We start from the raw sequence: 16,688 nt of genomic DNA on the forward strand, positions 1-16,688 counted from the left end.
TTTGGAATTTTAAGGAAAATTATATTGTTAAAATAATGATAAAGGTGACAACAAAATCAAAATTCTATTATAAGTGACAACAATGTAAGGTTAAAATGAATGAAATTGCTTTAATACTTTAATATCCCCTTTTATCTAATCAAATGACTCCAACATAAGAAACTGAATTTTGTTATTAGAATACAAAAGCCTAAGATTAGTCAAAAAGGATTTTTATGTTACCTCTCATAATTAGCATCTAATGCACAACTTTTCTCTTATATTTTAATGTTGATAGCTTCTTCCTTGTGATTCTTCAGAAGCAGATGAAATGGAAAGGCTCAAGTGTGAAAGAGATGATGCCTTGAAAGAAGTAAATACACTTAAGGTAACCTCTAATTTAGTTTCCTTATGTTTTCTTCAGAAAAAAAAGAAAAAGAAAAAAATCCTATATTGGATTCTGAAGCATTGGGGCTTAATTTTATTTTTAATGGAAAAATATTAATATCAAATAGTAAAAATCAGATTCTTTATTCAGTTGGCCTTTAGAGAATTAATTTTTGGTCTACATATTTATATTTCACAATATCTGTGCAACATTTAGTGTGAACAATGGTTTTTGCTCATGTCTTCTGTTGAGGTTTCTTCTTATCCTTTTTATTCTCTCTCATTGGTGGCCAGGGCAGAATTAGATGAAGAGCCAATAAAGCAAGTCGTGGCAATTTTGGATCCTGTGAGTTCTTTGGGAAATACATTTTTTTTCATGTGCAGGGCTATTCTTAAGGGACATCATGTTTTGCTAACGTAATTTGGAATTAAGACAATATTATTTTAGAGAGGAAAAAAACACACATATCCCAAATATACTATAACATTTTTCTTCTCTTTTTTTGTTTGTTTGGTTTTTTGATTCTTGTTTTTGTTTTGTGTTTTTGAAACAGGGTCTCACTCTGTCGCCCAGGCTGGAGTGCAATACTGCAATCACGTCTCACTGCAGTCTCAACCTCCTGGGTTCAAGCGATTCTCCCACCTCAACCTCCCAAGTAACTGGGACAACATGTCCATGCCACCATGCTCAGCTAATTTTTTTTTAAATTTTTATTTTGTAGAGATGGTGTCTCACTATTTTGTTCAGACTGGTCTCAAACACCTGGGCTCAAATGACCCACCTACCTCAGCCTCTCAAAGTGCTGGGTTTACAGGTGTGAGCCACCATGTCTGGCCTTGATTCTCTTTATGTGGTTTCATTCTGTTTTTAGAAGAATATTACATTTAAATTATATCCTAATTTTTATAGAAAGCTATATTTTCCAAATCTTTAGGAAAAGCAACATAACTACTTGATTTACCACTAATTCACCATAGGCACATATTTTTAAAATTATTTTATTAAATAAGGTATAGTATATTGATAATTATTTAATTTTTATTAAATAGAAAATCTTTACACCAAAAGGAAAGAAAATTTGTTTTGCTACCTTAGTTTTTATAATCTCAACCTCTAGAGGAAGCCATTGTTGCAAATATATTATTTATCTTTTCATAGATTTTTCTCTACACAGAAAATTATATTTTTTAAAAATAGGCAGGGCATGATGGCTGACACCTTTAATCGCAGTACTTTGGGAGGCTGAGGCAAGAGGATTACTTGAGCTCAGGAGTTTAACATCAGCCTGGGCAACATAGCAGGACCCCATCTCTACTATTTAAAACATAAAAACAAAAATAAATAAATCTATGTATATGTGGGGACAGGGAGTATGTGAGAAATTTCTGTACTTTCCCTTCAATTTTGCTATGAATCCAAAACCGCTTCAAAAAATAATAAAGCCTTAAAAATTTTTTTTCCAGTATGTGTGTATTTTCACTTCTATGTAAGTCGCTTCATCCACACTTTTTTTTTTACAACTTGCCTTCTTTTTTTTTCTCTCTCTCTCTCTTTATAAGAATTATATCTCAGGCAGCTTTTCAGGTTAATATACACAGATCTACCAAATTCTTCTCAATAACTGTCCTATACATTAAATAGTTATTTGGCCAGTTCCCTATTGATGGACATTAGACTATTTCCAGTTTTTAAAAATAATTTCATCTTCAGCAGCTTTGTAGATGTATCTTTGGGCATTTGTACAGTATATACACAGAATGAATGTCTGAAAATATAATTGCTTTATTAAAAGATATAGACACTTTAAATTCTGCATATGTTACCATATTCCCTTTGAAAAGGTTTTGCCAATTCACATTCCTTCCTAAAGTATATGAGCATTTCACTACTATAAGAGTATTTTATATATTTCTTTTCTTACCTTTGAAACCGCTATCTTTCCACATTTTTTAGTGCAACAATTGTTTTGATGGAAAATAAAAATTTAGTTTTAAAAATACATTGACAATGATTTCCTTATATTCTCTTAGAAAACTTCCCCAGTGTTGGTTACCTTAATAAGATAACTTTTTATGTATTCTTTTATCGCCACCTAAACCATTAGACTTGTGGTTTATCAGAATTTTCAGAGGCTCTCAGATCTTTTTCATTTCCTTATAGTTTATCATTGTTAACTTTAGTGATATATTTGATTTTATTTTAATATCAACAGTAATTATTAGAATGTTAATTTGAAAGTGTATATGTCATGTTAATTTAACATTTCAATAAGACTTCCCTGAGGAGTCATTCAATAAATCAGGATTTACCTTTAAAGTTCATGAAATGTAACTGAATATACCCTGATATGACAAAACCTAAACTCCCAGATAAGCCGGCAACCAGCTAGCTCAGTTGGTTAGAATATGGTACAAAAATTCCAGATAAAACAAATTTTACATGTTATAATTACCTTTACCTCAAAACCTACCTATTGGCTGGCCAGTTAAAGAAGCCATATAAAGTAGTATACAAAGCAATAAATATTTCGTTAAAGGTAATGTTTTTGTTTTCAGTTTTTCTACTTGTATTGTACACTCATAAAAAGCAGAGGTTGTTAAATGAAGTTCATAAAGCATTTAGGTGGTGTCTCATCACTTTTCATTATCCTGTGACATCTCTATTCTTCATGTCTAATATGAGGTACAAATAAAAATGAAACCAAGATAATTTTATGTCAATAGCTAATTTTTATCTTGCAAGAATAGTTTTTAAAAGTGCTGTGGGCTTTATTTAAGGAAGGCTTTCTGCAGAATTCACATTGCTACTGCTTTGCAAAGGTGAATGGAAAATAGATATATTTTCCATTTACAGATACAAAAAAACTAGGGCACAAAGAGTGAAGGTGACTTGCCAGAACATAAAATCACAGGAGCCAGCAGTCTCTTGGCTCCTGTGGCATAGTCATTAGATTGCTATATTATATTCATTTTCATATACCTTCATTTCACCTCTTAGACAAGAATAAGCTGAAATATACCAGAAAGGATATTGCCTTTTTTAAACATTGTAATATTGCCATGAATCTTTACCACTCAATTTAATGTTCGAGCAATTCCTCTGTTCAGGTTTGTATTTAATGGCTCTTAAATTACTCTTAGTATTTCTGATTTGACCAATAAAATGTGGATTTATTTAAGATATAATTAATAAAAATGGACATCGTAGGGTATATGCTTGACTTAATTTCAAATCCAAAGATATTTTATGTGTATGTATAATATTAATCTTAATAACTATTATTTTATGTTTTGTTTACATTAGTCATATATGCCTTTTCATGGATAATCTTCCAAGAATAAGCTAAAATTAAATTAGGAAATTAAGAGGTGAGCCAGTCTCATCATATGCCCTCTTTTGTATGGTCGAAGACCTTTAATTCTAATTTGTAATAATAATGCTCTTCAATTTGGTATCTCTTTGGCAATGATAGCTTAACCAAAATTGTGTTAATATTTACACATTTGTATTCTTAACTGGCTTCTGTTAGAGCTTATATTTTGAGATTTTGCAAAATTAAGGTAATAAAAAGTATATTTACATCACAATTTACTGTAAATAACTAATTACTTTTAAGTGCCTCATGTAAAGCCAGAAAAATGACTAGGAGCAATATTTTCAGATTGTAGCAGTTTGATATTTGGGAATATAGGCCTTGAAACAAGGGACTAAGAAGTCACACTTGTTGATACTTTCATAACAAGTTGTTAATTTGGTGGTTTTTAAATATAGGAAAAATTATTGGAATCAGATAAGCAAAGGAAACAATTGACAGAAGAGCTCCAGAATGTGAAACAAGTAAGTATATGTATTTTGTATATATGTGCTCGTGTGTGTGTGTGTGTGTGTGTGTGTGTGTGAACATATGAGGTATAATTATAAAGCAGTGGTTCTTTACAATATCCCAGAGCTTCCTGATACATATTACATAATACAAAACAGCATAGAGCTTAAAAGCAATCACTTTTGGAGGCTGTACCTATGCTAAAGTCTTGCTACTATTGCTCAAAACAATGTTAAAACCTCTTTGAAATTGCTTTGAAAAAAACATATCCATAGACCAAAATAACCAATCTCATTACTTCTCCATTGTTTTTTCTTTTCTTTCATTTCCCCTTTTTTCTTTTTCTTTTTTATTTTGTTACTCATACTTCATTTTACTAAAGAACAAAAAAGTCATCAAGGCAGAGCATTTTTTACATTTATTTGTTAATAATAAAAAGCAAATATTTATTTTCACTTTGCATTATTCTTCAAAGAATTTGAGGTAGCTCACTATAAAACAAATATATGACAATATCATAAAATGAAAACCCAAATGACAAAATATAAATAAGAGAACATTGTTAGAGATCAACAGTGATCACCTGATTTTGAATCTCCCTCACACAGTCCCCCTAGAAAACATAAAATCAACAAAGAAAGCAGACAAAACCATACAGGACCCATATTTTGAATATGACTATGTGACAAAAAAACACCACAGCCTTTAAAGTACATATAAATACAACAAGAAAAATAATAATTCCAACAAAACTCCTGAAGCTTGCCTTTACTGAAACCTGGAATACAGAGAACAGAGGAAGCAAGGCTTGAAAAATTCTGAAATAAAGAGTAGAGAGAAACTATGAATTAGATGAAGAACAAACAAAATCACCCCCAGAAAGAGAAAATGTAAACATAAATGCCAAAATACTGGCCATATGTCAAGACTTGGTGGTTCTTAGCACTAGCTACAAAAAAAGAGACTTCAAGGTATGAATGCAATCAAAAATGGCAGCCTTGAAGAATCATTGTTTCTGAGGAAGAACCAGATCAATAGAGAATGGATAGAATTCCTTGGAGACTTCGCAATGATGGGAAAGAAGGAAATAAGAAGGGAAAATTAAGGAGCTTATAGAAATGAAAGCAGAACACAACTTACTAATCCACCCACCCTACCCTATGACCATCAAAACAAGATCCATAAAAGAAACTGCACAGAAGAGAGTGCTCTTGAACTAAGAACTTTTTCTGTGAAATAAAAAAGTATAGAACAAAAATTCTATCTCCATCATTATAAAACAACTGAAAAAGTCAGATGATATCAATGAAAGCTTTCCTCCTGATGAAAACTTTCCAAAACAATTTAACCACAAAACTTAAGAAAAATGTAACGTCACACTCCATACTCAAGGGAATTTCCTCAAATAAGCATTTGGGCTATGAAAAACACATCTCAAATGAGAAACTTAAAAAATAGTAATAATAGATATTGATCACCCCCAAAAAAATCAGGAAAAAGTGAAATGAGAGTAGATAAAACTTAGGAAAGAAGGAAGAGACAAAATCCTATCAGAAATGAAAACTAAATTACAAGTTGCTCCAGGAAGAATATAATCAAGTGAAAAGGCAATGAAGAAAACAAGAAAAGCAACTAGGAAAGTGAAAATATAATCAAGAAGTAAAAGAGTTTCTTAAAGAAATCAATCAAAATAACTGAACAGCCTAATACTTAGAACTATAATCCAAGAAAACTTTCTATAATTAAAACAAGACCTGAATCTAATATAGGTACTGTGGAAATCTGACCTGGAAAGATTACTGTACAATATGTTCTAGTAAAATTATTAGACTTTAGAGGAAAATAAATGCACAGTGCCTCCAAGTAAAAAGATTAAGCAACTTATGAAGGCAATAGAATTAGACCAGCATTGGGTTTCTCAAAACAACATGCAAAGTAAGGCAATAGTGGAACAACATTTTCAGGACATGAAAGGAAAGAAAGAAAGTATACAAAAATGTTTTATATAGCCAACCTGACTTTAAAATATCAAGGCCATAGAAAACAGTTTGTGATATACCAGTACTAAGGGAATATTTCACACATGATATTCCTGAAGACCTTCAGATAGGATGAGTTTTATCCAACTAAAAAATGCCTAAAATAACTTTGGAAAATGTTCCCAAATGGTGAGAACTTCATATATTTTATTGTACAGGTGAGACTAAAATGAGTCAGTGCATGGATGAAAAAAATAGCATGAACATTACATGTGTTAACAAAAGTCAAAAGATGCAAATTTTTTAATGGGAGGATAGGAAAGGAAAAAGAGGAAAACAGAATACATCATTTTGTTATATAAGCAAAGCGTAGCAGTCAATAAATATTTAAAACTGATATCAGATAAAAATTAGGTAAAAATAGAGGAGATAGAAAGCACTTAAAAAGTAATAATGGAAAGGTAACCTATAGAATGAAAATACAAACCTTCATAAACACCAAAAAGAATTTTTTAAGTAAAAAGGACACACAAAGAAATGCAGTAAATATGCACAATAATTTCAACATAAGAAAATTTTATAGAACTGCGACCAAACATAATGGTTATCTTAATTAACATGAATAAGATCAACTCACCTATTTTTTAAAAAGTTTTTCAAAAAATATAGTTTGCCAAAACTGACCGGAGTAAAGATAGAAAGCCTAAAAGGCCATTTTCTGTAGAAGAGATAAAGTAAGTTATCAAGAAACTATTCTAGATAAAAGGACCAGGCAAGATGGTTTCACAGAGAAATTTAACCAAACCTTTGACAGTCTCAAAACTATATAAATTGTTTCAGAGTATAAAAAATGAAGGAAATTTTCCAAATTCTTTTCATGAAGCAAGTATAGCGTTGATGTATAAACTTAATAAAAATGGCACAAAAAAGAAGATACAGTTAGACTAGAAAAGCAATTAGAGGCATATGACTTGGAAAAGAAAAAATAAAACTGTCTTTTTTTGCAGATGATATGGTAGTAATCTGGAATACCCTAGAGAGTGATAAAAGTAACTCAGTAAGTTGATAAGCTAGCAAGATACAAAATTAAGATGCAAAACTAAATTGCATCCATATACACAAATAATAACCAGTTAGAAGTTTTAATAGTTGAAGAGAAACCAAAATTATATAGAAAAATAGGCAAAAGACCTGAACAGATAATTCATCAAAAAAGCTATAAAAATGTCCATTAAACAAATGAAAAGATACTCAATCTCTTTCTCTCATAATAAAAGAAATGCCAGTTAAATCTATACTACCATAGAACTTCTAGCTTCTAAAATCATTAAGTCAAACCGTCTAAAGAATGATGACATTCATTGGGGGATGACGAAGGACATCCCCAAATAAAAAATAACTCCAGAACCTAAACATTTAATAATAAGCAACTACCAAAGGAATTGGAGAATGAACATCATCAGACAAATTGCTCCTCCTGGAAGAGAAGCAGAATATTAACATGTACCTAGAAGTAAGAAGTAAAAATTACATGAAATGGTATTCTTTTTGTTTGTTTGTTTTTGTTTTAGACGAAGTCTTGTTCCATCCAGGCTGTAGTGCAGGGACACGATCTCAGCTCACTGCAACCTCCACCTCCCGGGTACAAGCGATTCTCCTGCCTCAGCCTCCCAAGTAGCTGGGATTACAGGTGTGCACCACCATGCCCAGCTAATTTTATTATTTTTAGTAGAGATGCAGTTTTGCCATGTTGGCCAGGCTGGTTTTGAACTCCTGACCTCAGGTGATCTGCCTGCCTCAGCCTCCCAAAGTGCTGGATTACAGGTGTGAGCCACTGCACCGGGCCTGAAATGGTATTCTTAGAGAGGTGTCACTCCTTTCTGTATCTTTTATGAACAAGGAAAATTAAAAATACACCTGCCTATTTTTGTAAAAGAAATCAAAGGAGGGATAAACTACACAGCAATGAAATTGATTACCTACAACATGGGTAGATATGCATGTTAAGATACAGGAAAGAGTGACACTTTTCTAAGAATACCTTTTCATGTAATATTTACTTTTGTGTACATGTTAATATTCTACTCATTCGAAAAATATATTAAAAATTAAGATGGAAAGGGGAAAATAAACCTAAAACTGCAAGTGTACTGAAGAAAATGAATCTAATTGTATTTCAAATGAATACCATAATTATGGTAAGGAAAAAAAACAAAGATAGAACCAATTCAAGCAACTAGTGAATGCAGTATTTGTGTTCAGTGTTTTGTCAGGATGGAATTGAGTTGGGAAGGAATTTCATACAAGTCCTAAACCTTTTTTTTTTTTTTTTGGTATGTTTTTTGTTTTGTTTTATTGTTTTAGTGGTGGGGCAAAGCAGTTCTGAAACAATTTTAGATGCTTTATAGGTCTGAGCAAATGTGTTCATTGTTGTTGAGAAGCAGAATCTCAATGAAAAAGAAAAGACAAAATAGAATGAATGAAGTCAAGAAAGGACCCTGAGTTGGGTGTGATGGTATGCATCTATAGTTCCAGCCACTTAGGAGGCTGAAGTGGGAGGATGGCTTGAGGCCACAGTGTGCTATTATGGTGCCTGTGACTAGCCACTGTATTCCAGCCTGGGCAACATAGTGACACCTTGTCTCTTAAAAGGAAAAAGAAAGAAGGAAATAACTCTGCGGGATGGGCTTGAATTGGATGTATCATTGTGAATACATCATTTCTTTTATATATATGTGCATATGAACATGTATGTACACATGTGTATTATATATATGCATGTGTATATATACAGATGTTCCTCAACACAATGGGGCTATGTCCTGATACACCCAATCCAAGTTGAAAATATCAAGTAGAAAATGTGTTTAATACCCCAGTAAGCCTATTATAAAGTCAAAAAAGACATTAAGTCAAACCATCATAAGTCAGGGACTATCTGTATATGTATATTTTCCCTAGCTCTGTCAACTTAAAGGGCTAAGAAACAGACACCCTAATAACAGTGAGCACATTACTATATCTAAGTGTCCAGATACCACTCCCCACTAGAAGAAAAGCCAGGCTACTCAGAGAAATGACAAATTTCAGAAACGAGGAAGGGTAAGTAAAATATAAGCCTGGAATATCTTAATATGCCAGAAAATAAGGACGTGCTCAAAATGACAGGGGCATATCACAGGAACTAGCTTGAAGGGGCTTCCACTGGCCAAATATGGAAGAACTTGAGTACCAAAATAATTTAGTACAGTAATGTATTGCAGACTATAGAAGAAATCATAATTCACGGTATCATTCGTAAATTGATTAATTAATTAATAGGGAGAAAGGAGTACTTTTGCCTATAGTAGGATGTTGAATACTGACTGGTAGTTGCAGAGAAGCTGCTAGATTTGGAAATCAGTATTTTATATCTATTTTAATAAAGACTTGATCAGGCATGAATCATTCAATGCTAAATTTAGGGGAAAATTTTGATGAGCAGAATATTTACATGGTTTTAAAGTATCTCTCTACAAACTGCTTATTAATTGCAAGGGGGTAAAATAGCAATTATACAGTGGAGAAATCAGAAAACACCTTGACTAAATGTTGCTAAATGTGCTAAATGTTGATATCACCAATGAAGAACATATGGGCATTGTGTGACTCCAAATATGATGCCCAAAAAATGACTACAACATCACCTGTGTAATTTTCTGGGCGAGAATGTGTAACCTGAATCTAACCATGAAGAGATGCCAGGCAAGCTCAAAATGAGAGAAAGTTTTGTTTAAAAAAAAAAAAAAAGACGTGTATGACGTGTGTGTGTGTGTGTGTGTGTGTGTGTGTGTGTGTGTGTATGGGTTGTATTCTTTAGAAATGTCAATGCTATTTTCTTAAAAAAAAAAAGGTAATAAAAGTTTACAGGTTAAAAGATGCTAAAGAGACGTGAAAACTAAATACAGCATCTGACTCCAGACTGGATCCTCTACCGGAATGGGAAAAATGCTATAAAGGATATTATTGGGTCAGTTGACAAAATTGGAATACAGATGGTAGATTAAAGCATTGAATTGATGTTAAAATTCCTAAATTTGTTAACTGTACTGTGGTTATATAAAAGAATATCCTTATTCTTAGGAAATATGTGGTTATATAAGAAAATATCCTTATTCATAGGAAATATTGGAGTTTTTAGGGATAAAGGACCATGATATATATAACTTACCCTCAGATGGTTAAAAAAGTGCATGTATATTTATATATACGTGTGTGTTATTTACACACATATATGTAATTGCATTGTGTATAAATATTACATATATGAATAAATATGTGAGCGAGATTGAGAACATACAAAATCTCAGCCACAACCACTTACTATCAGTGGCTTACAAGAATATATTGTTTCTCACTCATGAACATGTTGGCAAAAGGATGAACCTGGGGAATTAGGTAAATCTGGGTAAAGGATATGAGGATATTCTTTATACTATTCTTGCAGCTCAACTGAATATTTGAAATTATTTCCAAAGTCAAGTTTTTTTAAAGTCCTCTATTTTGGGGCCAATTTTCAGACCCTGATTTTATTAAATATTTTTGTACTTTAATTGATATGACTTTTTAGTGCTTTTCATTCTGTATCTTTAATACCTCCATGAGTTTATATGGCCAGATCTTTTTACATTTTATTGTTTGCATCCTGAAAATGGACATTTACAAATCTTTCTTGTTAGTTTTTATATGTAGGATAAATTAGGGGATTTTTCTCCTAACTTTACATTTTTCTTTTCTCCTAAAGGCTTGGAATATATAAACTTTAGAATATCAACCATGATTGATAAAATAATAATTGTATTAAAGGCTGATGTAAGATGTGAATCTAAAGAAAAATAGCAGTTTTTTTCTTTTTCTAGCAGTACCTACTTTTTCCACATGAGGCCCTCCTGTATTTATTTCTGTGAAAGGATTAGTTTCTGTTATTAAGAAAGGTCATGTCTACATGAATAAGTAATCTAAGGCTAATTTGTATTAGAATTTAATAAGACAAAAAAATGAATATATGAAAAAATATATAAACAAAAGAGAGAATCTTATATGGTTCACAGTGAATTGGCCAAACACAGTGGCTCACGCCTATAATCCCAGCACTTTGGAAGGCCAAGGTGGGTGGATCACTTGAGGCCAGAAGTTCAAAACCAGCCTGGCCAACATGGTGAAACCCCATCTCTACTAAAAATACAAAAAAATTAGCTGGGCATGGTAGCACATGCCTGTCATCCCAGCTACTCGGAAGGCTGAGGCACAAGAATCACTTTAACTTGGGAGGTGGAGGCTGCAGTGAGCTGAGACTACACTGCACTCCAGCCTGGGTAATAGAGTGATATTTCATCTCAAAAACAAAACAAAAACAAAAACACAGTGAATTGGCCTAAGGATAAGTGCAGTAGATAATGGGGTTTGGAGTTATACCTTTGGTTTATACCCTGACCCTGCTCCTTGCTAGCTTTTGACCTTTGTCAAACTACTTCACCTTTATGGGTCTCAGCTTCCTCATCTGCAAAATGGGTTTGATAATAGGATCCTTCACAATAACATTAGAGGTATTAAGATAATACACATAGATGATAATGTGTATAGCACATACCACTCAACAAATATTACAAATAATAGAAGAAAAAATATTAAGAGGTGGAAATGATTTGTATTAACTATTTAATAAAGAGGAGGAAAATGTAATTTTAACTGAGGGCATAAGGGGACTTTTCATAGATAAGGTGGCACGTGAGCTGACCCAGACACAGAAAGGCAGAGCATTTCAGGCTGAGAAAACAGCATGAAAATCATGGCATAAAAGGGGAAATTTGCTTGTGTTTGTGGTCAAAATAAACCTTTTCTATGCTAACTTTAAGTTATTTGTTAATATATTTCTGTCTTCATGTCTGAAAAAGTGTTAATAATACCTACCTTATAATTTTTTCATAGGACTTGAGAATTTAAGAGCCTAAACCTGTCAGGAATCTAATTTTGAATACTAGTTTTGACATGTATTCTTTTATCAACATCACTATCAAAGGCCCAGGAACATAAGGGAAACACGGAAAGATGAAGCTGTTAGGAAATGACATTTGGGTGGGTGTGTTGGGGCCTACACATATAAGCAGTTGAATACCAGCCTAAGATCTTAGAGGACTGCCATTTAAAATATTTGACAAGGAGAGAAAAATGAACAACTGTCTCCACGTATAATCTGACCCCACTCTTTCTTTCATACTCCATAACCAACTTGTTGGGCCTACTTTTTAGAAATCACAGAATTTTGCCACTTTTCACCACTTCCATCAGTGGTCTAAGCCGCCATCAGGTCCCACCCGTGTTGCTATTATAGCTTCCTACCAGATCACCCTACTTTTACCCTGCCTCACTCCCATACTGTCTAATCTGAACAAAGCAGCCAGAAATATTGTTTTAAAACTGCACTTAGAACTCTCCAGGACTTTCCATCTCAGTCAAAGTAAGGCAGAAATGCTGCAAGTAGAAACCTCCAAGTAACTGTTAAAGCCTATGAGAGCCTACATGACCTGCTGTCCTTTCCCCATCCTAACACTCCTTTTAAAGTACCTCAGCTCTTTCCACACTTCTCCCCTCCACCCATTTACTCATTCTCCAGCTCATCTGGTCTCTTTGCACCATCTTTCCTCTGACCCTTACTGTGTGTGGAGGAGTTTCTTTTAGTATAACTATTACTATCTTACATCTTAAATAATTTACTTATGTTTTGCTCTTTATCTGTGTCCCCCAGCTGGAGGATAAGCTTCATGAAGACAGCTATCTTGGATTTGTTCTCTGATTTATCTTACAACAATAGCTGTTATTAGGTACTCAAACATTTGGTGAATGGATAAAGGGATAAATGGAGGATATACTTTAAGGTTAAACTGACAGCAAGTTGGGAAGTAACCGAAGATCAGATAAAAGGCTGTTGTAATAGTCTAGAACAGCAATGTCCCTTAGAAATATAATGAAAGCCACAATATATTGCTATATTTTCTAAGAGCTACATTTTTAAAAAAGGAAAAAGAAACAGGTAACGTTAATTTTAATATATTTTATTTAGTTGGATTTATCTAAAATATTACTTTAGCATGCAGTAATATTTTTAAAATTCATTATGCGATATTTTTACTTTTTTATACTGTATCTTTGAAATCTAGTGTTTTTAAAATTTAGAGCACATCTCAATTTTTACACTGAATTTTCATTGGAAATACTGGATCTGTGCTTAGATTTAATAAAATTTACAGTTGAAAAAGTAAATTCACATACTCAAATTGTTCCAAACTTATTTTTAAAGTTTCTAATGACTGAATTGAATACCAAAAATCTTTTTCTTTTAATGTTTACATCCACACTAACAAAACTATTTTATTTTCTAAGAAGAATTTGTTTTTAAGCAAGATCTTTTCAAAGCTACATCTGTTAAGTACCGTCACTAATTCTTGTCAGCTCAGTATTATTAGCATAAAATTCAAGCCTGTGCGATGGAGGCTGCAGTGAGCTATGATCATGCCGCTGCACTCCAGCCTGGGCAACAGAGGAAGAACCTGTCTCAAAAACAAACAAAAAAACTGGCCAAGCCCAGTGGCTAATGCCTGTAATCTCAAAACTTTGGGAGATCTGCCAAGGCAGGCAGATCGCTTGAGCCCAGCAGTTCCATTCCAGCCTGGGCAGCATGGAGAACCCCCGACTCTACAAAAAATATTAGCATCAAATTCGAGGAGTATTACAAATAACAAAAGCAACTCTAAATTTAGCAGTATGAAGAAAGCATACTTCAAAATTTTTTCAGTTTTCATAGCCAATTTATGTAACACTATCAGTAATTAAGATCTACATATTAGCTTATAGTAGAAAAATAGGTAAAGTCATTTTTTATTTATATTATGAAAAAGTTCAATTTCACTATAAATTCTTATACTTATCTAGCTTCATAAACTTTCCTTTTCCTTGTAGTTTGTAGTTTAACTCATTTACATGCACTGATATTAGTGAGAAAATGCCATTTTCTTTTGTCTGGTTACTGAATAATAGATGCACATTCCTTTTGTTTAAGAAAACCTTTAATTGGAGTTAAAAGTACAGAAAATCTTTGTAAATCTCTTTCATAACTCAGCCAAGAAGTATTGGCAAATAACATAGCATCAGAAAATGTATTGTCCTCCTTTTTTCTTTTAACAGTTTTATAAACTACTGATGACTCAATTTCCGTGCGTATACTAAACAGTGTTAGCAACTGTATCTATGATGCTTTTCATAAAATCAGCTTGAGAAAACTAAGCACAAATATTTTCAATATGTATCATACAGTGGAATAAAACAATAAAGCAGCCTCTTTCTTCTTTGAAAATGTCAATAAATTCAAATTTTGTTGTTGTTGTTGTTTCTAATTTTACTTTGAGTTCTGGGATACATGTGCAGAACGTGCAGATTTATTACATAGGTATACATATCCCATGGTGGTTTGCTGCACCTATCAACCCGACATCTAGGTTTTAAGCCTTGCATGCAGTAGGTATTATCTTTATGCTCTCCCTCCCCTTGCTCCACCGCCCGACAGGCCCCAGTGTGTGATGTTCCCCTCCCTGTGTACATGTGTTCTCATTGTTCAACTCTCACTTAAGAGTGAGAATATGCAGTATTTGGTTTTCTGTTCCTGTGTTAGTTTGCTGAGAATGATGGTTTCCAGCTTCATCCATGTATCTGCAAAGGACATGAAGTCTTTTCTTTTTTATGGCTGCATAGAATTCCATGGTGTATATATGCCACATTTTCTTCATCCAGTCTATCATTTATGGGCATTTGGGTTGGTTCCAAGTCTTTGCCATTGTGAACAGTGCCACAATAAACATACTTGTGCATGTGTCTTTATAGTAGAATGATTTATAATCCTTTGGGTATATACCCAGTAAGAGGATTGCTGGGTCAAATGGTATTTCTGGTTCTAGATCCTTGAGGAATCGCCACACTGTCTTCCACAATGGTTGAACTAATTTACACTCCCACCAACAGCGTAAAAGCATTCCTATTTCTCTACATCCTCTCCAGCATCTGTGTTTCCTGACTTTTTCATGATCGCCATTCTAACTGGCATGAGATGGTATCTCATTGTGGTTTTGATTTGCGTTTCTCTGATGACCAGTGATGATGAGCTTTTTTCATATGTTTCTTGGCCGCATAAATGCCTTCTTTTGAGAAGTGTCTGTTCATATCCTTCACCCACTTTTTGATGGGGTTAATAAATTTAAATTTTCGATGCAACATAGCTGAAGCACCATTTATCATGATGAAAACTTGTTTTTTATTATCTACCTGAAACTCTTTTTTGACAGATGTAAAAGGGTTAAAAATATCTACACTGCAAGTTTGATTTTTTTAGGCTGCAAATCAACATTTTATCATAAGTTTGGACACCCTTTGAGGCAGTACATGCCTGAAGGATGAATTTGGTGGTGTCTCTTGCATGATATGGCCCACTGAAAGCTATTTTAATCAATTGATCGTTGATATTCTTAGAAAGTTCTTATAGTCGATGGGCATTTGTTTTATTACTTAATTGAATATCCTCCATTTTTTATGAAATACGTTTCCCAGTATTTTTATCATAACTGAAATTACTATCTCAATCTAAAAATGGTTTTCTTTTTTGTGCAAAAATTCTAGCCATTTTATAGTTACAAATGTTGGACATTTACTTCTGGTGACTAATTTTATTTATTTATTTTTTACTGCTAATATGAAACTTCTTATCAAATTCACCATTAATTTGCAAAAATGGCTATTAATATTGCTCACTTTATATATATTTCAAAATTTTCTTCTACAGTAAACACACTTTTTGCAAATTGCAATTGCATTGTTCCAGTAATATTACTAGCTAATTTATCTCCATTTTATTCTGCATCAGTAGTATGTCTTCACTTTACATTTAATTTAAATTTAATTTTATCCATACTTATTTTATGGACAAATTTTTACTAAATACAAAAAATAATTATAGCCTAATAAAAATAAGTATTTTAATTTAATTACTAATATGATTTACCTAGGTATCATTGTAACTCAGGCTGATTGCATAAAATATTCAGATAAGCCTACTGTGTGTACATATTGGTGTGTAAAAAAGGATTTATAATTAATTAATTTTTTGACACTGACCACATCAGTTACGTGTTTATGTATACTACTCAACTGACTCATGTGCCTGACACAGACATTACAGTTCAACAATAATATCTTAAATGATGCAGTGATTACAGTGAGTTAGAGTTCTACCAAAACAATAAAGTCTTGTTTTGTGAAAAAATAGTTTACATTTCTTGAGTTTTTAAACTTAAATACAAACTAATTATAATTAAATTAAAATATAGTCAACTAGCTATATTTCAGGTGCTCAGTAGCCACATATAAGTAGTGGCTACTGTGATTGGACAATGCTGATCTAGAACTCTACATCCTTTCTACTCAGAGTGGTCAGCAA

At 32.8% G+C, this 16,688-nt stretch overlaps 1 protein-coding gene across 4 annotated transcripts in view; it reads left to right on the plus strand.

Moving 5' to 3' along the window:
* The window catches only part of STXBP4 (syntaxin binding protein 4), a 196,155-nt gene that overhangs the window by 74,634 nt on the left and 104,833 nt on the right, over positions 1–16,688 (plus strand). For 3 of the 4 annotated variants that reach the window (XR_008621663.2, XR_008621664.2, XM_003817418.6), the window contains exons 11-12: positions 278–367; positions 4,139–4,204. Coding sequence is in view for 2 of the 4 variants with exons in the window: in XM_003817418.6 (XP_003817466.2) it covers positions 278–367; positions 4,139–4,204 (156 nt within the window). In the remaining 2 variants the exon portion in view is untranslated. Of the gene's footprint in view, positions 1–277; positions 368–660; positions 4,205–16,688 lie in introns of those variants that run through there. The other variant, XM_055101418.2, reaches the window with a different exon arrangement.

The sequence above is a fragment of the Pan paniscus genome, chromosome 19, assembly GCF_029289425.2.
Source record: "Pan paniscus chromosome 19, NHGRI_mPanPan1-v2.0_pri, whole genome shotgun sequence".
Taxonomy (NCBI): domain Eukaryota; kingdom Metazoa; phylum Chordata; class Mammalia; order Primates; family Hominidae; genus Pan; species Pan paniscus.